The sequence below is a fragment of the Colobus angolensis genome, unplaced genomic scaffold (genome assembly GCF_000951035.1).
Source record: "Colobus angolensis palliatus isolate OR3802 unplaced genomic scaffold, Cang.pa_1.0 Scaffold23, whole genome shotgun sequence".
Taxonomy (NCBI): Eukaryota; Metazoa; Chordata; class Mammalia; order Primates; family Cercopithecidae; genus Colobus; species Colobus angolensis.
The window spans coordinates 445461-470640 of NW_012115488.1; the positions used below are offsets into that span (position 1 = coordinate 445461).

Consider the following 25180-nt stretch of genomic DNA (forward strand, 5'->3'; position numbering starts at 1 on the left):
GATGGGGCTTGAGATTCTGCATGTCTGTCTTAATAAGCTCACAGCGCATGCTGTGACTGGTTCCCAGACCACACTTGAGTGGCTTGAGTTTGTTATTTAAAGTGCAAAGCACTGGCCCACACCAGTCCACGAGAATCAATAAGCCATGGTCCTGCTCTCTTGCAGAATTTGCTTAGTGTACTAGAAAGAATACTCAGGTCAAGAGATCCACTTTCCACTTCCTGCTCTGCCTCCAACTAATTAGTGTAAGATAAGTTTCTTAGAAGTGCTTTAGTCCTTCACCCTCTTATCTCTAAAATGAGAGGCTTGAATTGGATAAACTTGAAGGTTCCCTTTGTTCTTAAATCCTCTCATGCTTGTCCAGGATGTTTTCAGACTCTGTCTGGATCAGGTTTTTACGTGGAATGGAATCTGGATCCTATAAAGACCCTGTCATCCTTTAGAGAATGGAGGCCTAGGCCCTGAGCTTATGATCTAGTGGGAGAAATAAAACTAACAAATGTTAAAAAAATTTAAAGAAGAGTTAAATGTTCAAGTGTAAGCTTTGATAAGTACAAAAAGAATGCAGGGAAACTAGAGAGGAGTATTAAGTGAAATGGTCAGGAAATCTTCATTGCCAAGGGGGAATTTGAGTTAACATTGTTTACTGGGCTAGATGACTGCAGGGCTGACATAGAGTGGTGGTCCTCATGCTTTTGAGTTTCCTTGTCTCTAAAAAAGCATCCTTCAACAGTGAAGAACAAAATATATTTTTCTGCCTTAAATTAAAACAAAGTAGGAGAAAGACCTAGTTCTGTGGAAGTGTTTAAAGGGAAATCAAAATCCAAAAAACTCTATATTTAATTTTTCAAGGCTAATCTTGACTGAAAAGATTGATACTGAAAAAAAATCACCACTGCCAAATATAGAGCAAAAAACCCAGTGTGCCTCCCTATTGATAATAAAAAATGGTTTTAGAAATTACCTAAAATGTAAGTAAATTCCTCAAATTATAAGCAATATTGAAAGTGACATATCTCTTTATCTTAACTCATTGGGAAAGAGACCAGATAATTTATTTAGATTTTATAACATAGGTGCACAAGAATTTTTGACTCACCTCTTTTAATGTCAGAGGAGATGTATTTTGCATTCTAATTAGAATTTTACTAAATTTTATGTTCCCTTAAGAGGAGGTTGTGTGATCAGGGCTCAGGTATAGAAAAATAAAAAATAGAGCAGTTACCCTCATTTAATGAATTATATTTAGTACACACAGTGCAGCTCTGTGTTCTCTGAATATCCTGAGAGTTTCGGTTTTTATCTCTGTGGCTAGATCATTTTGAAATTGCAGACTTTGAGTAATTTTTCTCACAAACACGTGCTATTATAGTTTTATTGTATAGTCATGCTGCATAGTGGCATTTTGGTCAAGGGCAGAGCACATGTACAATGTTCCCGTAAGATTATAATACTGTATTTTTGCTGTACATTTTCTTTGTTTAGATATGCTTAGATACAGAAATACTTACCATTTTGTTACAATTGCCTGCAATTAATACAGTAACATGCTGTACAGGTTTGCAGCCTAGGAGCAAGCAACTATGTCATATAGCTTACCTATGTAGGAGGCCATACCATTTGGGTTTGTGTAAGCACAGTCTGATGTTTGTACAATGACAAAATAGCCCAATGATGTTTCTCAGAAGGTATTCCTGCTGTTAAGTGATGCATAACTGTATATGGTAAATCTTCTATATAATCAACTATTGATTATCTATCACAGTAAGATTGACAATACAATATAAATCTTCTATTTTTAAGCTGTTAAATACAATTTATGTTACTAAATAGCAAAATTATTTTGGTTGCAAGTGACAGAAAACCCAACCCATTGGGTGAAGCAAAGAAGGGATGTTTTGGGGCCTTGTAATAGAAAAATCTGAGGTAGAACTAGTTTCAGATATGGTTGGTATAAATATTGTAGTCAGAATCTGGTTTCTCTGCATCTCATAGTCTTGCTTTCCTCTGAGTTGCAGAGGAATTACATGATGCCTGCCAGTTTTTTGTTTTTTGTTTTCCTTTTTCTTTTTTTGTGGTCTGTCTGGCTCAAACCTAGTGGAAAAGAGAACAGCCATCTTTCCCAAACCCCCCAAACCAAATCCCGAATTTCATCTCATTGGCTGTGATTGTAGATCATTTGTCCTCCAGAGTCTCTGGGGCCAGCAGTACTGATTGGCAAGATTGGAGACCTGTGTCTATCCCTGGAGCTGTAATTAGTGGAACGGTAGCCAATGCTCCTCTAAGGAACCAATGCCTTCTCAATCAGGAAATGGTTTCTTAGTGGAGCAATTAGTACTGCTCCAAAAGAAGGAAGAATTGATGTTTTTTTTTTGAGACGGAGTCTCGCTCTGTCACCCAGGCTGGACTGCTATGGCCGGATCTCAGCTCACTGCAAGCTCCGCCCCCCGGGTTTACGCCATTCTCCTGCCTCAGCCTCCCAGGTAGCTGGGACTACAGGCGCCGCCACCTCGCCCGGCTAGTTTTTTGTATTTTTTAGTAGAGACGGGGTTTCACCGTGTTAGCCAGGATGATCTCGATCTCCTGACCTTGTGATCCGCCCGTCTCGGCCTCCCAAAGTGCTGGGATTACAGGCTTGAGCCACCGCGCCCGGCAAGAATTGATGTTTGATGTGAAAGTGGCAATGACAACAGTCACTACATATATCTTTCTCAGTTTAAGCCAATGTTAAATTTACATTTTTCTAAATACAAAGGTTTCAATGGTGGAAGACCATTACAGGATCTGCTTTGTGGTGAGATAGTGTAGAGCTGGAATTTAAAACAGTAATTCCATCTACAAAATGGATATCCTTAATGAAATAATTAAAAATGACAGTATTGGATATCCGATGGCCTACTTTGCAGGCAGGAATGATACTAAAAATATTTAACAACCTGTGACAGAGGCATCAACCAATCAGAATGAGTTGGATCCAACCAATCAAAACTGGTGCTGACAACAACTAACCAGTGCAGCCCCCTGAGTGACAGCTGGCAGTTTGTCAGCACAACTTACTGGGAGGCATTCTTAAGATGCTGCCAAGTGTCTCAAAAAATAGAGTTACTGGATTAGTTTCCTAGGTATGTTGTAACAAGGTACCACAGACTTAAAGTAACAGAAATTTATTCTCTCACAGTTCTGGAGGTAAGACGTCTGAAATCAAGATGTTGGCAGGGTCCTGCTCCCACCAGAGGCTCTAGGGAAGGACCATTCCTTACTGCTTCTAGCTTCCAGTGGCTGATGGCAATCCTTGGCATTCTTTAGCTCCTAGATGCACTGCTCCAGTCTTCATCTTCACATGGCTTTCTTCCCTGTTTGTGTCACTGCATCCAAATTTCCCTCTTCTTATTGGAAGATTAACCCCTTAGTCCTTATTGTTATTTTAATTCTATTAAAATGTAAATGTTGGTGTGACAATTTGGTGGGGAATTAATATTTATTGGCATATATGTTTGTGCTTGGGGAGGTATTATATTCTTACATATGACTTTATTGAATTCAAACAAGTGTTACCTTAAAAAAATGGAACTGGGCACAATTAGATGAACATCATTCATTAGTATATTTAAGAACAAGTACAAGAAGCAGGAGACAAATACTGGTAAAGGGCTCAGAAACCATATCTTGTAAGGAGTATTTGCAAATGGTGGTCATTTCTTCAGCTCTTGGAAGAACAGCTCTGTGGAAAAGGGATTAGACTTCAGAGGGCAGGACTAAGTAAGTTAAAGTTAAAGGATGTGAAATACAGGACAAAACTTTCCTAATGTACAATGCACTAAAATGGAAATGGCCGGTGTGTAAGGGAGTAAGAAGCCCAAGTTCCTGGAGATGCTCAGGCAGTAGCTGAGATGCATAATTACCTTTCTGGGACATTTTCATAGAGATCTTGCCATGAGAAAGAAATTGAAATGGAAGCTGTCTTGCAGCTTTGAGATCTATTGCAAGTCCTGAAATTGTTCTCTATGTGTAGGCCATGAAAATCAATATTAATTATGTGACAAGCTATTTCTATAAGCTTAATTTTTGTTCTGTGATCTTGGTGCTATGGACTAGTGAGGAAAAAAAGGGAAAGATTTAATCTAGGAGGGGGAAACATCATTAATAAATAAGAAAAGTAGGAGAATAAAACTTGCATTTATTGAGTACTTACTATGTGCAGGGTGTTGGACTAGTCTCTTTATCCATATAGTCTCATCTCATTTAGTACATTTAATTTTTCACTGATCAGTTTGGAACTTATGAGAAGTGGTTGTTAAAATGATGAATTCTTAAAATAATTGACGTTTTCTTATATATTTTTTGGTGGTGAAACACAGGACTGTTCTGATGGCTACATGTGCAAAATATACTTTCAAATTAAGAATGAGTCTGTGATGTCACATCCAGGAGCATCTACCCATGGACAGACATGTCTTCCCATGGAGGTGAGTAGTTTAATGCATCACGCTCTTCTTTTCAGTCTCCGTAAAGTATACATTTAAAAATGTATGCTTTAATGAATCCATTGCATTCCATCCTATGGAAGCATCACAATTATATCGCACTTATATTGAAATAAAATACTTTAATTCTATTAAGTAAATATTTTAAAAACTTTAAACTTGTTCCCATTGGAGAGATATCCAATTGCCATTGGATCCTGGGCCTGTTGTAGGTATTCTCCTATGTAATACTGAAAGCAAGAATTGTGGTAAAGTTATAGAAGATCCACTCTGACTCCAGATTGTAGTGAGCCGTCATACTTTTGGTTTCTCTTGGACCTGAATACCACAGATGCCTCTGTTGTCTATTTTTTTTTCCAAGTAAAAAAAATTATCTTCCCTGAAGATACTATAGCCCTGGCCCCAGGCTGCTGAATACTTGATTGGAGACTTTTTTGCCTGCTCTGCCTTTGTTCCCTTTTCCCTTGAAAATATGTTGAATCTGGATCTTATTCCTTAGGAGACTTTAACCTTGACTTGAAAATCTTGCTGAACCAAATTTTATTATGGTACTAATGACTGAGTGGTTTTCTGAGATACTTTCAATTTTCTTTTTATTGAAATGCAAACAACCTTATTGTATTTCTTGTGAAAAAAATTGTATATACCCATTGTAAAAATAAATAATAGAGAAATATATAAAAAGGATTTAAAAATGTCCCATATGTCCTTCAGTAGTTTACCACTGGTAACATTTTAGTAAGTATCCTTTCACATATTTCTGTCATATACATACATATACATACTTTTTTTTTTTCAATGAACAAGTATATCGTGGACATCTTTCCATGTCAGTACATGCAGATTTCCATAGTTCTCTATAGTGACTCCATTCCATTCCATCCTATGGAAGCACCACAATTATATGGCACTCATATTGAAATAGAATACTTGAATTTTCAAAGAGGATTGGTGAGGACCTAATTATTTCAACACAAAAGAAGAAATCACTAGTGTTTGAATTCTGAGCATCCTGGGAAAATGAAAGAGGTGACTTTTTTTTTGTGCAGGTAGAACTGTTTCCCAGAACATGTTAAATCAGGCCCATTTGCCAATCAGACATCAGCCCCCTTGCCTGTATATGATGCTGGCCTGCAAGTAACTTTCACCTATTTATAATTTGGTGTGCAAGTTATTCTTGAGAGTATTGTGCTTGGTAATAGGCTAAGTGCCCCCAGATGGGTACTTGAATCTTGATTACTGCTTCATGGTTCCAATAACCAACATCACATTTGAAGCCAAGCATATTAGGAAGCTTTTCAATTCATTATATGTTAACTTAAAAAAAGTTTTAAAAATTAACATAGAAATGATGATTTAAAAAATGAATTACTAGTTTTTGCCTAACAAGTTGGCAGAGATTTGAAAAGCACTAAAAAGTGGTGTTGACAGTGTGAGGGAACTGACACTTTCTGGTTGATGTTTTAACTTCACAAAGTTTAAAGATGTGCACATACTATGAATAATCTAGTCCAATTCTAGGAATTTAGCCTCATAAAATATAATTTTTTTCAACTTTTTTCATTTCCAACATTTTCCAATAAATTTGAAACATATGGAAAAGTTGAAAGAATTTTGCAGTGAATATCTATATACTTAAACCACCTAAAGTCTACCATTAACATTTTGCTGTGCTTGCTTTATTTTATGTTGATCCCTCTGTCTATTTATGCATCTTATTTTTTGATGCAATAATTTTAATCAAAGTAAATTGCATACAAGTACTCATAAAATATTTGAGTACACAAAGATTTACCTGCAAGTATATTCATCTCACTCTTATTTATAATAGGAAAAATGAAAATAATGGAAATACACAATAGTAATGGATTGGTTAATTATGGCACATCTCTAGATAGATACAGCCATTAAAAATTATATTCTCGGTGACTGTTTAATTACACAGGTTAAATGTTCATGTCGGCCGGGCACGGTGGCTCAACGCCTGTAATACTAGTACTTTGAGAGGCTGAGGCAGGCGGATCACCTGAGCGTAGGAGTTAAAGACCAGCCTGGTCAACACGGTGAAACCCCATCTCTACTAAAAATACAAAATTTAGCCAGGTGTGGGGGCATGCGCCTATGGTCCTAGCTACTCGGGAGGCTGAGACAGGAGAATTGAGCCTGGGAGGTGGAGGTTGCGGTGAGCTGAGATTTCATCATTGGTGGGTGACAGAGTGAGACCTTGTCTTGGAAAAAAAAAAGTTCATGTTAAGTGAAAAAAAGGTAGATTATGTGGTATAAACAATAGAATCCAAGTACGGTTAACATTCTTCAAACTATCCATCAACTACTACAATTTTAAATTATGATTCCTTTTTAAAATTTATCTCTTCAAAGAGTGAAACCTATAACTCTTTTCTTTCACTCTCTTGAAATCCCTAGGATTATTTTTGCTTGATCCAGTGATTTCATTTGGAGACACCATCCATCCTTGTAAGTTTTCGTTACTGCTGTAGCTCTGGTAGGCATCCCTCTCTTTTTTTCCCAGATAAGAGCAGAAGATTTTAAAGTTTGGAACAAGACAGCCCAGGCTGGGCGCGGTGGCTCATGCCTGTAATCCCAGCACTTTGGGAGGCCGAGGTGGGCGGATCACGAGGTCAGAAGATCGAGACTATCCTGGCCAACATGGTGAAACCTCATCTCTACTAAAAATACAAAAAATTAGCCGGGTGTGGTGGTGGGCACCTGTAGTCCCAGCTACTCTGGAGGTTGAGGCAGGAGAATGGCGTAAACCCAGGAGGCAGAGCTTGCAGTGAGCCGAGATCATGCCACTGTCCTCCAGCCGGGACGACAGAGCAAGACTCCGTCTCAAAAAAAAAAAAGAACAAGACAGCCTAGTATCCCATCTTTGTGTATCTCCCAGCTTCCCTACCTCTCTATAGCAGAAACAGTATTTGAAAGATTACATATACATATACAAACATGTAATACTCACATAAGGCCTAGAAATAATTTCCCCCCTTCCAATCACATAAGATTTTCTTAGAATATTTTATTTCTTTTTATTTACATTTATTCTTGTTCTTTCTCTTCAGGAATTTGCTTCAAAAGTATATGTTCTTTATCTCTCCTTCTTAGTACTCCTCAGATTCATACTTATTGTTTTAAAAGCCAGATTGCTTCCTTAGACTGTAAACCCCATGGAAAAAAGATGACTCAGTGAATATCTATTATTTGACTTCAGGTTTAATTTAATAGAACTAGCTCACTTAACAAATCAGATACCTCTGTATTTTGGTATAAATTGGATAATCTAGTGAATTACTTAGAATTGATTATTACATATTATATATACAATATATGTAATATAGTATATTATAAAAAAGTATGGGTGTATGTGTATACATGTATATATATACGTATACATATATACACATACCCCCCCCCCGCCGTTTTTTTTTTACACAGAGGGTCTTACTCTGTCTCCCAGGCTGGAGTGCAGTGGCACAGTCATAGCTCACTGAATCATCTAATTCCTGGGCTCAAGTGATCCTCTCACCTCTGCCTCCCAAGTAGCTGAGACTACAGGCATGCACCACAATGCCTAGCTAAGTTAAGAATTTTTTTTAGAGATTTGGGTCTTGCTCTGTTGCCCAGGCTTGTCTGAAAGTCCTGGCCTCAAGTGATCCTCTCTCCTCAGCTTCCCAAAGTGCTGAGATTACAGGCATGAGCCACTGTGCCCAGGCTGAATTCTAAAAGAATTTAGTTTCTACTAGAATAACGTTTTTTTTTCAATAATCAATTTACATAGAAAAATCAACAATGTTTAAAAAGAGGTTTACAGGGAGTTTTTAGTAGTTTGTGTTTCTGAGTTGTCACTGGAATGGAATCGGATGATAAACCCTTCATCTTCCAGTCAACTCCGGTGTTTTATTTTTAATATTTGGCAACTCATAGTAAATTTAGTCTGCCTAATTTACTCAGATTATAACAACAGCACAAGTAGAAGAAAGAGTGCTAGACTTGGAGATAGAAATTGTTTTGTAGTTCTCTTTACCACTTATTAGTCATGTAACCTTGAGTAAACTTCAGTGTTCTCATTCAAACTGTGGGCCCTTCTTACTTCTTGTTTTGGTTGGATGTAACAAGGGTACAGTGCTCTTATTAATACTAATAATGTCACACATATAATTATCTTTTTATGGTTATCTCATAATTATGCAAGAAGCAGCAGGATGTGAATGGAGAAACATGAAGGAGCAGGAAGAGAGCAGCAACTGTAACACTTCCTTTCTTTTCATATTCTATTCTTGCCTTTAGATGTTGGGAATAATGAGTAGCCTCCAACTTGGAAACTAACTCTTATTCAGCCACCACCACCAGTTATCTCAGAGAGTGGTAGAGAGACAATTGAGAGTGACTCTTACCAAAAAACAATGGTAGACTAATTAGAGCATTTAAAACATTCCATTTGAACTACATACGTAATGTCTTACTTTCCTAGATCAACACTGGATAGAGATGTGTTTTCCTCTTAAGTTCTCTCTTTCTTTATCATAGATTTGTTTGTAACTTTTATTTAGTCAGTAATATGATTAGAGGTATAGCTATTTGAATTTTTTTAGTTTTTCATTTTAAAATACCTCAGATGGCCAGGTATGGTGGCTCACACCTGTAGTCCTAGTGCTTCGTTACACCAAGAGGGGAGGATTGCTTGAGGCCAGGCGTTTGAGATCAGTCTGGACAGTATAGCGAGACTCCATCACTACAAAAACAAGAAAAATCAAGTGGGCATGGTGGCATACACCTGTAGTCCTAGCTACTCTGAAGGCTGAGACAGATGGTTTGCATAAGCCTAGGTGTTTGAGATTACAGTTAGCTATGATCACACCACTGCGCTCTGTCTAGTATGGGCAACAGAACAAGACTGTGTCTCAAAATAAAAACAAAAAAACCAAAAACAAAATACCTCAGAATTAATGTTTTATCTTAATGGGTAGTACATGTGTGATATCAGTAGAAGATACTATGACAATTTAAGTGGAATATAATTAGATAAGGAACAGCCATCTGCTGTTTGTTTCAAAAATGCAATGAACTCCTAACAATTTTTTTTTTTTTTCTGAGACAGAGTCTCACTCTGTTGCCCAGGCTGGACTGCAATGGTATGATCTCGGCTTTCTGCAACCTCTGCCTCCCAGGTTCAAGTGATTCTCCCTCCTCAGCCTACTGAGTAGCTGGGATTACAGGCACCCATCATCATGCCTGGCTGATTTTTGTATTTTTGTAGAAACGGGATTTCACCATGTCGTCCAGGCTGGTCTCAAACTCCTGATCTCAGGTGATCCGCCCACCTCGGCCTCCCAAAGTGCCAGGATTACAGGCGTTGAGCCACCGTGCCTGGCTGAACTGCTAACATTTTAAAAACAGACCTGTCAGAGGGTAGAGGGTCAGAGGAGGAGGGAGAGGATCAGGAAAAATAACTAATGGGTAATAGGCTTAATATCTGGGTGATGAAATAATCTGCACAACAAACTCCCCTGACACAAGTTTACCTATATAACAAACCTGCACATGTACCCCTGAACTGAAAAGTCAAAAAAATCGAATATTTAAGCAAATTTCATGAAAGGTATTGATTGTGCTCATGATAGAAGAACTCAAGGAATAATCCTAATTTGTACGAATTATCCAATTTAGCTTTAACTGAGTTTACAGACTAGACTATCATGAAAAATTATTGGTAGTTTTGTGATATTTAATACGTTTTATACTCTTGAAAGCAGTTTTATAAAACATTTTTCATTTCAACCATCACTGATCAAAACATACTTCAACTCTGCACTGAAGAGTGATAAACTCTTATTTAACTGTTGTCCTTGGGATTCCAAAACAGGGTTTAGGTAAAATATATCATCTTTTGATCCTAAATGTATGATGATCAAAAGTCTAAAATTTTTTTTTACAATTTTCTTCTAAATTAGTTGTATTTGTAGATAGTTGAACAACCATACCAAAGATACGTAGATACGTGGATGGATATCAAGCTTGAGGGAAGGGATTTTGTGGAGTTAGAGGGTACTATTTGGTTAGCTCCCAATGTTTTCATTTGATGAAATATTAGATTAACATTTTTTTATCAATGACTTTAACAGATTCTTTTTCAAAACACATTTATGTCAGCATTAATGCCTTCATGTATTAACATTTTAATTCCCCAAAATAATACTTAACATGGTCAATTATTGATTTTGTATTACATACCAATTTATCTTACTAGTTGCTTTATTATCTTATTTAATCTTCACAAAACTCTTATGACAATAGATATTAATATTAATATGGCACATAAATGGATAAGATTAGTGAAGGTGGATAAAAACACAGTTATAATAATAATAACAGCAATAATAATATTATAATAAAGACAACGTAAGTTTATGGACGACTAACTATGGATACTGAACTAAGTGATTTGCATATATTAATTCATTTCAACTCATGATATTGATATCTTTATTCTCTTCACTTTATATATGAGGAAACTGAGACATGACACAAAGGTTAAACTTGCCTAAGGACAATAGCTAGGAAGTGATTATATTCTGGCTTTTGTTATGTTCTGACTTTGGAAAACAGTAGTTCTTACAGGTTAATCATATTAAATAAGACATTTATTGAGAGTAGGTAGTATGATTTTGCATGTGACATTTCTGAATTTGTGAGATGAAAGTGAGACTGGCAGTTTTTAAACAAGATATTTTCTTTACCAGTGACCAACAGAAGTACATTGCATCTATTTAAAATCCTCTAAATATAGGGCAGTGTGTGGCAGCTCATGCCTGTAATCCCAGCACTTTGGGAGGCTGAGTGGGGGCGGATCACTTGAGGCTCTGAGTTCGAGACTAGCCTGGCCAACATGGTGAAACACCATCTCTGCTAAAAAAATACAAAACTTAGCTGTGCATGGTGGCAGGTACCTGTAATCCCAGCTACTCGGGAGGCTGAGGCAGGAGAATTGCTTGAACCCAGGAGGCGGAGGTTGCAGGGAGCCGAGATTGCACCAGTGCACTCCAGCCTGGGCGAGAGAGCAAGACATTGTCTCAAAAAAAAAAATCCTCTAAATATAAATGAATATTTTCAACAGAAGCAAACATAATCAATGCTGGCTTGGGATATCTTATTTTATGTGACACTTATTTTCATAAATGGGTATTGATACTACCATATCACTTTATCAATTTATGTTTTTTTTGTATTTAACTGAAGACTTTTCTTAGAGAAATTGAGATATCATTTAACAGTCATGAAAAACATGATTTAACAATTCATCTACTTTAATGAATAGGGCATATTATCCTTATTGAAGCCTTATTTCTATACATGAAATGATAATTTATAAATAGAAGTGGGAACCAAGCCCTATACTTCAATTAGACAATTTTTGATGAAAATTAACCATAATAATGGTTAAAATTTATGTGAATATATTATTGCAAAATAGCTGCTAAACAAGTTTTTTTTTAAGATTCTAAATTAGCATACTGACTAATGAAGATTAGAGAGACTAGAGTTGAGAAATAAGGTGTAAGTTTTTTTTTTAAATCATGTCCAGCACTTATCCACTCAGTAAAAGGAAACAGTATCTAGTTAACTTAGATACTGATTTTTAATAATGAGTAGTAAAAATTGTTGATGAATGCTCAGAAGGGGGAAATATCTGAAAGTATTTCCTATGTAACTGGTGTTCTAGCTAACATTGCTTTGTATTTTTTTGTCTCTAATGTCTTCATTTATGAAGTTTTGAATCATTTTCCATAGAATAGAGATGGCCTAGATTTTGTCTTTTGATTCACACAATTCAGCTACCTATACACATTGACTTTAAGTTGGTCAATAATTTTTATATTATTGAAGTTTGTGTTCTGCTTGAAGTTCGATTACTGTAGTTCCTCTTCCTTTTGCAGAGGTATCAGAGATGGGTACCAAGCATATTTTATTTATCCATCTACTATCCTCATTACTTTAGAGCCTCAGGTTGCACCTTCAGATTACATTTTTTAAAACTATGAAAATGATAGAGTCATAAAAATACTGATAATATACTAGTGGAAGAAAAGATTTTTGTCTTAGGGCCTTGTAGTTCACTAACTGGTATTTTTCTTAGACCAGGGCAGGTAGAATATTATAGAAAGTGAGGCCCTCAACAAAAAGCAACCTATCATAAATTCCCTGAAGCATAAAACTGAGAATCAGTAACAGGAGATGATCTCAATTGCCAAGGAACATATTCAAAGAATGATGATCTTCTGAGGTAACCAGGCCTTGAAATACACTCATTTGCCTTAAGGATTTTATTAGGTGGCTTCTAGGATGAGTTCTATTTTGTATGTCCAAAATAGATGCATATGTCAGAATATAATTTTTTTTATAATGGAATAAATGGTGAGCCACAGTTCTCAGTAAGCATTAACAATTTATCTGTAAAGCAACTGCTATTTTTGGACTGAACTATAGATATATTGATAAATGTAAATGATGACTAAGAAGCATGTTTAACCTCTGTATTTGGGAATGTAATTATTAAAGCAATGTTAAAATGCCAGGAAGTTCTGTCTGTTATGTTTGAGATGCACAGATGCAAATGGTAGCATGTATAATAGTCAGTATTATTGAATGAATGAATCTAATGCTGACAGATAAATGGATTTTTAAAGGAAATAACTGTGAATGCAGCAGACCCCAATCCCACTTTTGTGTTTTACTTAAGATATTATGAAAGGGTTCAAAAGACAAATTAAAATTTAATTCTGTTTAATTTAAAGTGTAAGTATATGCTATATAGTAGTGTGGTCTCTGAGAGGGGAGAGTATAGAATTTTCTGAAAACCAGTCATGTCAGATTAGGATCTTTAATTCCAGTAAAACTGGGGATTATTGCACTAAATATACTATTTATTATACAAACTGTATTTCTTTAACTGGTATATAACAAAAGTATTTGTTTACTCATTCTTGAAACTCATCAGAAAGCAACATATAGAGATGTGGCACTGAAACTATTTGAATCATCTAATGAAATTTGTGACTTAGGGGATCTCAATGCAGTTTAACTGTTCTGCTGTAAAGCCAGGAGTCTTAGATAGAGGTAGGGTCATGCTTCACATTCTACTGAATCTTCTTTCTACTTTAAGCCCTTGGTACCTGAGTAATAGCACTGCAAAATTCAGAGAGTTGTTAGATTCAGTGAGAGTCTATAACCTAAATGGGTTCTTAAGGTTACTACTATCTTTGCAATTCTCTGTGCTATATTCTCCTTGGCAAAACATAAAGAAAATCTACTTTTTGAAATAAATCAAGTTGACTAAATATACATAGGTAACTAATTCTCTTTTTATTTATTAAGCTAGTAGAAAAGCCTTTGTAAAGATATGTGCCATAGCCATTGTATTTTAACTCAGCAATAAGTTATATCAGAAGTAATTTTGAGGTGTTTTTTATAAAGTCAAAAGTAAGATCATTTCTAGCAGCAGCTGTATACTTAAGAGGATACTGAGCTGATGTTTCTGCACAAAAATCTGACAGTCTTTCATTGTGGAACACTTATGTCCAAATGTAAAGGTCTAACTTAGGAAGCAGTTGTTTTGGAGGAGGGCCATTTAATGCATTATTTTAATTGCCCTAATTATATATTTCTCCCATTTCTTTTAATGAATTTGGGATGCTTTTCATAGCAAAGACTTGGAACCAACCCAAATGCCCATCAATGATAGACTAGATAAAGAAAATGTGGCACATATATACCATGGACTACTATGCAGCCATAAAAAGGATGAGTTCGTGTCCTTTGCAGGGACACAGCTGAAGCTGGAAACCATCATTCTCAGCAAACTAACACAGAAACAGAAAACCAGACACCAAATGTTCTCGCTCATAAGTGGGAGTTGAACAATGAGAAGACATGGACACATGGAGGGGAACATCACACACCAGGGCCTATGGGGGATGGGAGGCTAGGGGAGGGATAGCATTAAGAGAAATGCCTAATGTAGATGACGGGTTGATGGGTGCAGCAAACCACCATGGCATGTGTATACCTATGTAACAAACCTGTGCATTCTGCACATGTATCCCAGAACTTAAAGTATATATATATATACATATAAAAAATTCTTATCTTAAAAAAAAGACACTTAATAGATTGTTGGGGGTTTCAAACTTTAGGAGGCTCTTTTTTTCATGAAGAATTTCTGAGGAAGATATGTTGACTTTATAATCGAATCTAAAATAAATGAAAGTGAAACCACTACTTATAACTCTTTTCTGCCCTTTGAGGTTTTCTTTTGAAGCCAGTAGAAACTCCATATGTGGAGGGAGATGTGTTACTTAGAACATATTACAATAAGACTTGATCTCACAAAAGATTAAGTAGAATCTAAAATGGGAGTTTTCAAAATTATTTTATTAAGTATATTTACAATTTTATTCCTTAGTTAAAAAGATTAATTTAAAAATATTTTGTGGAATGAAAGGAATTCCCATTAGCAAAATTTTCTATGCAGGGCTCAAAAACAATCTTCTTATATATCCTAAAGGAATTCATTGTTGAAGTAGCAATGTAGAATCTCGTGATATGAACCGCAAGCTTCAGATATTAAAATGATTGTTGAGTTGTTTTGGTAGCTTGAATGAGATTGACTACTTGTCAGGATTTTTTGTTTTTTTTTTTGAGATGGAGTCCCGCTCTGTCGCCCAGGCTGGAGTGCAGTGGCCGGATCTCAGCTCACTGCAAGCTCCGCCTGCCGGGATTACGACATTCTGCTGCCTCAGCCTCCCGAGTAGCTGGGACTACAGGCGCCCACCACCTCGCTAGTTTTTTGCATCTTTTAGTAGAGACGGGGTTTCATGTTAGCCAGGATGGTCTGAATCTCCCGACCTCGTGATCCGCCTGTCTCGGCCTTCCAAAGTGCTGCGATTACAGGCTTGAGCCACTGCGGCAGGATTTTTTTTTTAAACTGTCAGGTAAAGACTAACCATTGCATAGAGTATTATTTTTACATAAAATCATTGCCCAGAACAATGGCTTATATAACCCCTGATATTTTATCCACCAATACCTGAAATGCTCACTATGAAAGATACTTTATTAAAAATGCAGACGAATTATTTTGGGGAAAGGGAACAAAGCATTTTCAAACTGGAATAGTGGTTCTGAACCCCGTGACTGGACTCTTAAGCTCTGACTTGGTTAGATCACTTCCGTCATAACTGCATCCTTAGCATTTAGCATCGTGCCTGGCACATAAATGCCAGAAACTGATATTGCTTGTCTCTTGATTTTTCTGGGTTAGAACTATCTAGAATTTCTTCTCTGTCAGTATACTGCAAACTTAACTAAAAGTCAGCAATATTAGTATAACTATTTTGTCATTATCAGTTTATTTTCTATTTTGTTAAAGGATACTTATTAAATAAAGTGGCCAGGAATATTTTGTTAAAGTTTATTTCTGAATTTATGTGCTTAAGGGCAAATAATAATTTTACCTTAAAGCAAAAGGAAATAACCAAGGATTGCATTGTTAAAGGTTTTCAAAAGGGAGACATCAAAGTGTTTTAACAATCTTGTTTTTGATTGCATAAATGTGATATGGGAATTTCAATAATGCTCTTCCATATGGTGCTTGCAAATTTGCTGTTTTAGATTGTTTGCTCTTAGCAAAGTATAAGTCTTACGTATTTGTGATAAGCATTGAGAGAAGCTACATGTAGTTTAAGCTAACCTTAAAGGAGCCTTAGGATAGAGATTACATGTTTGTCTCAGCTACAGTTAAGAATGCATTGAAAAGACCAGGAAGGCTGTCAAGTTGGCAATGGCACCTAAAGACTGTCCTGATGGATGCCTGAGAAAATGCCTTTTTTGGTCAGTGAGTCAGAAGGTACAACAGCCTGGCAGACTAAATCTCGTCTCTATGCTCCAGTTGCTCAACTCTAGCTTATTTTGAAGGAAAAGAAAAGTAGTAATCTGGAAGGGACAGGATATTTTTAGATAAGATTATTGAAATGACTATTGACTATTCTGAAATAACATTATTAAATGTCCTCTTTCCAATAATTATTTGTGAAGTATTTCACCCTCAGCCTTCCTTTAAGTTTTTTAGATATGAAAGAGAAGGGGAAAAATATCGATATAACAGTTATCTCAAACTCTGAAATTCTTCTCTCTATTCACAACTTCTTATTTTCAACTGTATTTATGCTTCTCTCTGAACATTCTTTGTATATTCTTTTTGTCTCAAGGCCCTCAATGACATCAGTCATCTTTTATTTCTCTTGCTTTCTTACTTAGTCTTGACCTTGGCTACTTCAGCAATGCCCACAACAGGACCTAGGTTCCATGTCCCTTGGCCCTATGCTTTCTGTTATACCTATATTGCCACTTCCCAATCCTCTTCTATGATCCCCTCTGTCTGCTTTCTTTCACTCCCAGGTTTTGTGAATAAGTAATCTATAGTACCTGGATTTTTTCATCACTTGTTCCAATTTCAACTGTTTTTCTTTTGACTTCTACCAAAATCAAGCTATGGACATTGCTTTCTTCTAAGTTACTAGTTACCTTATAATCACCACATCTAATGCCTTCACCTTTCTTGACCACACTGTAACATTTGACACTACTGACTAAACCCCTTCTTCTTGAAATTGTCTCGTTTTTGTCTCTGTGACACTGGTGACAAGGAATATATTTTTATTCCTCCTTTCTTTTTTTTTTTTGAGACAGAGTCTCGCTCTGTTAACCAGGCTGGAGTGCAGTGGCCGGATCTCAGCTCACTGCAAGCTCCGCCTCCCGGGTTCACGCCATTCTCCTGCCTCAGCCTCCTGAGTAGCTGGGACTACAGGCGCCCGCCACCTTGCCTGGCTAATTTTTTGTATTTTTAGTAGAGACGGGGTTTCACTGTGGTCTCGATCTCCTGACCTGGGGATCCGCCCGCCTCGGCCTCCCAAAGTGCTGGGATTACAGGCGTGAGCCACCGCGCCCGGCTATTCCTCCTTTCTAATAGGTCATTTTAACTATTGTTCTATGGCAGTAGTTCGAACATCTCCCCTAAGTCAGAGTCCTTGTTGGAGGTCAACCTGTGTAAACCAAGATGAATCCAGAGAGGAGGCATGGAGCTGAAAATGAGAATTTGAGTCAAGAGTCATGAATATAGAGCTGATTGTAGGGGATCTTGGGAAGTTACCTCCAATAACGCAAAAGTGCCCCCAGCTTTCCATTTTGACAGCAGGCATCCTGATAAAGTCAGACTGACTTAAAAGCACATAGTTGGAATCTGACAACAAGAAACTTGGAGGCTGAGGATGGATTCCATGTCTCCCTCTGTCTACCTTATGAACCTATCAACCAATCCTGGCTTCTCTAATCACTCAGCAGTTGAGAGACAGGCTGCAGGAGCACACCCTCGGTGTGTCTCAGGTCGGATGCCAACTTCCAAAAATGTTTCTCCAAATTGTACTCCTTCGATCACACAGGGTGTTGGAATTAACCTTAGTGCCAGAGGAATCTAGTACCTTTTCCTCCATGTATTATACATTGGGTCCTTAGGGATGGCTGAGAGAGGTGCACATGGTGGTAAGTATAGAGGGTAGTGGTGGGAAGCAAGAGGGGCTCTGCACTAAGGAAAGTAATTGTGAGTAGAGGATGAAGAATGTTGAGTTTTGACTTTAGATTGGGCTGTGAAATATTCAGTGTTTTTAGCAGTTTGTCTGAATCTGCCCTCCAGAGGGGTATTAGGCTAGCTATGCTAGGGCATTAGCCAGGTTGCCGATGTGCTGTTAGGTTCCTGAATGTGGGATTCCTATTTAAGTTATCAGGGAGTACTCAAAGTCAGAGAGATAAACCAAGTCAGAATCTGTTAAGGAAAGCTGAGATTTAAACACCAGGAAGTATCCAAAGAATTGGAGGGAGTGATGGTGTCAAGGGTTTGAAGTTAGGCACAAGTGAGACTGCAGTGAGATTAGGTGGGGATAAAGTGAGGAGGATCCTAAGTGATTACCCTCACTAGTTTCAAGTATGCTGAAACTTCTTTGTAGTTGATGGATGGATGGTATTTGACTGTCAGTAGGTTTGAGGGGTTAGGCAAAGCTAAGAGATAGTATGAACATGTAGGTAGAAGAATCAGATGGAATATATAATTTTCATGCTTTCTTCTGGCCCTGGTCCTCGTCTATGTATTCTTTGTGTTAGTCTCTTGCTTGCTAGAGGTTATCTGCTGAGTCTTCCTGGATGGTATATAGCTGTTGCAGGGATCGTTTGGTAGCTACGGGTGACAGCTCTGCCCAGAGGTTCTGGGAAGCAGCTGAGTGGAAGCTGTAGTGTCTAGGATTATATCTCTCCTAATCAGCTGCTCGTTCCTTCAGTGTAAGAACCATTGCTTGTTTTCTTCGCAACACTTTCCCAGGGGGTGGTTTTGAATAAATGACATACTGGGAAGTGTATTACAAAGAACAATGAAATTTTACTGTGTAGAAAAGCTTTTTTGTGAAAATAACCAGTGTGACATTATTGCTCTACAATGGGCATTTTATGAAATAATGAAGAAAAAATTGAGAATATACTTACATACATCTGCTCCAAAGTATATTAAAAATGAAATTTTAATTCCCATTTATCCCAAAGGACCAAAGTGTCTTATTGGGCATAAGATCTTTTTAAATAAAAGTTGATCCACCTTCCATACTGGAACTTTTACATATAAGATGATACAGTTTAGTGTTCTTTTTAAAAATAATAAACAAATGAATGTTTCAGGAAACCTGTGATAGACTGAATCAGGTGGAACTGATTTAATGTTATGGATAATTACATAATTAGTGATGTAAAAAATAAACCATACTATCTACTTGATGGACTGGAGCTGCTGTGAAGGAGGTGTGTAATTATGCAATCAGCATCCTCCTCTTGTGCTGATTCTAGGTAATACTTTTTCTGCCTTGTCTGAGAAGGGGGTCTCCTGTCTTACGTTTCCTGATGTTATTTAAGTGAAGAGAGCTGAGTGTTCGGTAATTCTCAATTCATGAGCTAGTTCTATGTGAGAGCATCCACTGAACCTAATGACTTTCAAACTTTTTAGATATAAACCCATAATAAGAAATACATTTTACATTAAGATCCAGAACACTCCATACATGCATACCTGAAACGAAGGTTCATGAAACAATTCTTACTCTTTCTGATCTACTCTACTCAATCTATTCTGCGCTGTTTTGTTTTTTAAAAATGCTGGTCAAGGCCCAGCAATTGATTTCAGAACTTACTAATGGCTCATGAGTCACATTTTGAAAATACAACCTTTGACCCTTAGTGGTTGCTAACGTCAGTAGAAGGGATTTGGAAGGTAACATATGGGTCTGCCAGGGGCTTTGTGTAGCAGGTGGTGTGGCATGGTTGAAAGAACAAGGGCTTTGAAGTTAGAGAAATTTGGTTTTATATCCCTACTTTCCCTCCTTCTGTGTGACTTTGAAAATATTACTGAACCTCTTAAAGCTGCAAATCTCTTATCTGGAAAACAGGATCCCAAATACAGGAATTGGGAGGTTGGGAACTGGGAGCTGTATGTAAGCGTGTGTGTGTGTAGATGTGTGTATTAAATATCATGAAGTAAAACAGTTGACTAGTGCTGTGAAAGTAAAACACATATGTGGTAGGTGCTTCATTAAGTTTAGTTTCCTCACCACATCTTTCTCAACCACAGACACCTCAACTGGAGAAGGATGTCATTACAATCCCTACCTCGCAGGGTGGCTGTGAGGATCAAATAAAATGATGGGAGCCAAGGGTTTACAAATGTTCACTTTTATTAGTGTAACCTTAAGGCAGCTTTACTATTTCAGAATAAATCTTTGTGTGAGTAGAATGGTAAGTCCTGCAAATGGTAAGTGACAAAACTAGAAAACAAAAGTCGTTTTGAAATTCTGAGTCATAACTGTTAGTAGCAAGAATTGTTTGGAGATACAGTGGTATTGTGTGTTGACACTGAAATGCTGCTCCCAAAACTGTCGAAGGATGATTTATAGTGTTTATAGTGCCTATTATAAATCACAATATACATTTGAAGTTCCATATTACATTCTATATAGAATTTTAAAAACTTTAAAATTATTCCACAAAGGACTTTGCTTCATCAAGACCTGGAAAATGAACACGAAGACAGCTAATTACCCCTTTGTATAAAATTTCTGTCAATTTTTCTTTACCCAAAGTAGAATACAGTATAATAATTTGATTGTAAGACTTAGAAAAATGTAAACACCATCTCACAATGTGAAAGCTTGGGATGGTGGGGGAGCTTTCTATTGTGCATTTTTATATTTTTATAAAACCCCTTTTTTCTTTAAATATGTTACGGTTTTTACTACTGCAATAGGTTATGACTCTGAAATGCTAGTTCCTTTCTAGTTTTAATTTTGGACTTTTTTTTGCCTGAAAGGACATTTTTTGGTTTTGTTATTATCTGTGCTCCTTTCTTTCATTCATCTTTTCTTTGGTATTCTACTGAGATTGTGATTATTTAGTGGTAACCTGGGCTTTGTTGGTTGTGTGGAAGGGACATAAATCAGCCAAGGCAGGTATGAGGCAATGACAGCTACAAAGCATCTTTTCGATATCTCTTATTCTCCACAGTATCTAATCTCTGGTTGCTCCGAAATGACTCATTCTCACTGTAAGCATATGTTGGTTGATTGCACTTAATTTTTATGCCATTTCTAAGTTTCCAGCCCCTTAAATTGAATTAGAAAATCATCTAACACTTTATGTTAAGTTTGAATCACAGTTAGAGATAGTCAGGAGAAAGGACCTGGCTCCTTTAAGACAGAAGCACCTTTTTTCTCTGCCAGAAAGCTCCTTGTAAAATTGAAGGACTTAACCAAAAAAGGGTTTCGATGTAAATTGAGTATTGACAGAGAAGGGAGGTTAATTGGCCTTAGTTACTTGGTTGCTAAGGAAGCATTTTCCTGATTGGGAGGAGAAACTCTCCTGGGTGTTGCACAGCTTCTTGTGGACCTGAGATGCTTTGTTTTATCTCTTGCTTTCTGTTTCTGAGTTGGAAGAGGAAAGAGCAGAAAGCTATCATAAGAATGAAAAGCTGCATGAAGCAGATGGTTAGGCTCTCTCTTCGCTGCAGAAAGAGAGAGCTAAATACTGACTAGCAACAAGCCAGTGCCAGCAAGGACTCTTTGTTTAAGGCAGACAGTTGGAAAATACCATAAGGGCAAGATATAAAGAGCTTGCAGGGAGGACATAGAGAGGTTAGACCAGGGTTATTTTCAGTGCCCAAAACATGTAGGCAAGATAAATCAAATGCTATTTTGAATGGCATCCAACATCTATGTTAAATTATGGGGTTAAAATATTTTCAACGGAAAAGTTATTTAGCTTGTATTTAGTTGTTTGTGTTTTGCAGGTTTTATACTCTATTGTATATTATGTTTAGCAAATTTAGAATTTGTTAATCTATAATTATTTCAACAAAGAATGTTAGTTATGAATATCTCATGTTATTGCATAATTTATCACTTAGCAATGAAAGTAACTTTGGAGTAAATAAATTACAAACTTTTATTGAAATATTTTCTCAAAGCAAAAATGTCTTTGTAGGCCAGGTGCACTGGCTCATGCCTGTAATCCCAGCATTTTGGCAGACCGAGGCAGGTGGATCACTTGAGGTCAGGAGTTCGAGACCAACATAGTGAAACGCTGTCTCTACTAAAAATACAATAATTAGCCAGGTGTGGTGGTGTGCGCCAGTAATCTCAGCTACTCAGGAGGCTGAGGCAGGAGAATCACTTGAACCTGGGAGGCGGAGACTGCAGTGAGCTGAGATCACACCACTGGACTCCAGCCTGGATGACAGAGCAAGACTCCATATCCAAAAACAATAACAAAGCAACAACAACAACAATGAAAAGTCTTTGTATATTGTCTATTCATATATGCTAGGCTCTCTGATTATACTTAAGTAGTTTGTAAAGTTAGTATTTCCACATACTGAATGATACTCCATTAACCCTAGGGAGTTAGTGCCTCTACTTATATTTTGCTTAATTTCATTTTTTTCCTTACTGATTCCTTCAACAAACATGTTTTTGGATATCTTTTGAGCATCAAATACCATGCTGAAGGATACAGGCATAAAACACTCTAGGAAATAGTGACACACTTCTCAGGAGAGTTTGGAAAATAAAAGTATTTTTACTGATATTTTCGGATTTGTAATAAGTTTCTTAGGTCTTCTTCATTATGGGTATTAAATATTATTATTTGTACTGAATCCTATTCAAAATTTTAATGGCAATTTTAATTGTAAAATCTTTTCAACAGTATTATTTGGATTATTTTTGTGAACATATACTTAAAGAGAAGACTAGAATTTCTTGAGTCCTCCTAAAACCCTGGAATGTCATAGGAGGATACAGAATCCTCCTTGGTAACTTTTCTTCAATTTACCTTAGGTTTCATGGCCATGTAGTTCTTGTGTTGTGAGTGTAGCAGGAGGATCTCAGAGAAAAAGCAAATGTGGTAATACTTCTGAGGGCCTTTGATTATAGTAATATTCTCAGGAAAGCTAGTTTAACATGGAATTATTTAAGTGCAGCCAGAGAGCTTAGTATAGTAGTAGAATAATATGTTAAATACATGAAGAGTACTCAGCGGTCCTTTTTCCTTATAAATGTCGAGATACAGGTACATTCTGGTTGTTTAAAAAAATTGTATCCTAAATCCACATTTTCAGATCCCCTAATTCTAATCTTGCTTTACAATCCATTGGGTTTAGACTTTTGTAGCCTTTGTAATTTGGGTTGCCTTTCAAAGATTTGAGGTTTAGTAAATGATAGGTGTCTTCTGGGAGAAGGGAGAACAATAATTTTGAGATCCAGCTGGGCAGGGTGGCTCACGCCTGTAATTCCAGCACTTTGGGAGTTCGAGGCAGGTGACGCTTCAGCTCAGGAGTTCGAGACCAGCCTGGGCAACCCCACCTCTATTTTAAAAATACAAAAACTAGCCAGGCATGGTGGCATGCGCCTGTAGTCCTAGCTACATGGGAGGCTGAGGTGGGAGGATCCCTTGGATCCAGGAGGCAGAGATTGCAGTGAGCAGTGCAGTGAGATCATACCATTGCACTCCAAGCCTGGGTGACAGAGCAAGACCATCTCAAAAAAACGTCACCGAAAAACAAAAACCAGACAAACAAAATAGAAGATTCAGTGTTAAAAGGTAAATATTTTATATAGATTTTGAGCAGAATCATGAATAAATGAGAGAAACTAGCTTTTGTAATAATAATATTTTTGTGGGTTTTTGGATGTCCTATTTATTTTAACTCCGTGTCCATTACTCTATAAGTGTATTGCTTATTTTTTTTGTAGCTGTAAAAGAGACTGTACTGAGCTCAGATTAAAAAACATCTTTTTTCCAGAACTCAACTGCTTCTATTAAGATGAAGCTCAGCTAGTAAACTCATTAAGTAAGGACCCTAGGCAGTTCTCCAGTGCCGAGCCTGAAAGCGTGGTAGTGCAGACATCTTTGCATCACCGTCATGAATGACCTTGAAGAAAGTCAGCACTTCATAAAGCAAAATCCTGTCTGTGGCACTTCGTTCTGATTTGATTGATGCTTTAGCAAAAGCTGTAAGATTTTCTTTTCTTTATAATGTGGGGTATATATTCTTTATATTTCATAGATTTTGCACTTGTCTGGAGTATTTTGTTGGCAAGTTCTTATAGGTTCTGATCTTTCACTGACTGTAGTACAAGTAAGGGATGAAATCACTCTCTTTTGATCAATTATTATTAGGGAGTAAGGTCTTAGTGCATTGGGCTTATGGTTTTTAACAATGGAAAAATACTGACTTTCTAACTTAAGTGTAATACAGTCATTTTTCTTCAATCATAATTTTCCAGGCATCTGAGTTGATCGAAGTTTCTTTAATACTGAGATTCTATGATTTATATTTTACAGAGGATATACGTTCTTGTCTGGCTACTATCCCATGTACTTTCTTGGATGGATAGTTCCCCTCTTTTTAGTTTTTTCCTTTCATATGCAATAAAGACTTTTAGTATACTTTTTTGTATCCAAAGAAGACACCAGAAATCTTAGAAGATAAAATTATTATTTTACCTGTTTGGAGTTACTTGGGTATTTCCTGCATAAGAAGCTATCAGACAAAGGCACAATCATTCCTATGACTGCTGTAACACTGCTATAGGAACAGTGGGGAAAACTTCAGCATTTTGGCTCTGGAAAATGTGTATGCGGGTGTGGTGGTATGCGACTATAGTCCCAGCTACTCAGGAGGCTGAGGCAGGACGATTGATGAGTCTAGGAGTTCTGGAATGTAGTGCACTATGTCGACTGGGTGTCTTCGCTAAGTTTGGCATCAATATGGTGATCTCTCGGGAGCAGGAGACCTCTAGGTTACCTAAGGTGGGGTGAACTGGCCCAGATTGGAAATGGAGCAGGTCAAAACTCCCATGCTGATCAGTGTGAGATGGAGCCTGTGAATGGCCACTGCATTCCAGCCTGGGCAACGTAATGAGACCCTTCCTCTAAAAAAGATAAAAGAGGTACTGGTACCAAAACAGAGCTATAGACCAATGGAACAGAACAGAGTCCTCAGAAATAATACCACACATCTACAGCCGTCTGATCTTTGATAA

General features: G+C 37.1%; 1 protein-coding gene across 3 annotated transcripts in view; it reads left to right on the top strand.

Moving 5' to 3' along the window:
* The window catches only part of ATG10 (autophagy related 10), a 292922-nt gene that overhangs the window by 83576 nt on the left and 184166 nt on the right, over positions 1–25180 (top strand). For 2 of the 3 annotated variants that reach the window (XR_001002005.1, XM_011944213.1), the window contains exon 3: positions 4359–4466. The exons of the other annotated variant lie outside the window; for it this stretch is intronic. Coding sequence is in view for 1 of the 2 variants with exons in the window: in XM_011944213.1 (XP_011799603.1) it covers positions 4359–4466 (108 nt within the window). In the remaining variant the exon portion in view is untranslated. The remainder of the gene's footprint in view (positions 1–4358; positions 4467–25180) is intronic. 3 annotated transcript variants of the gene reach the window in all.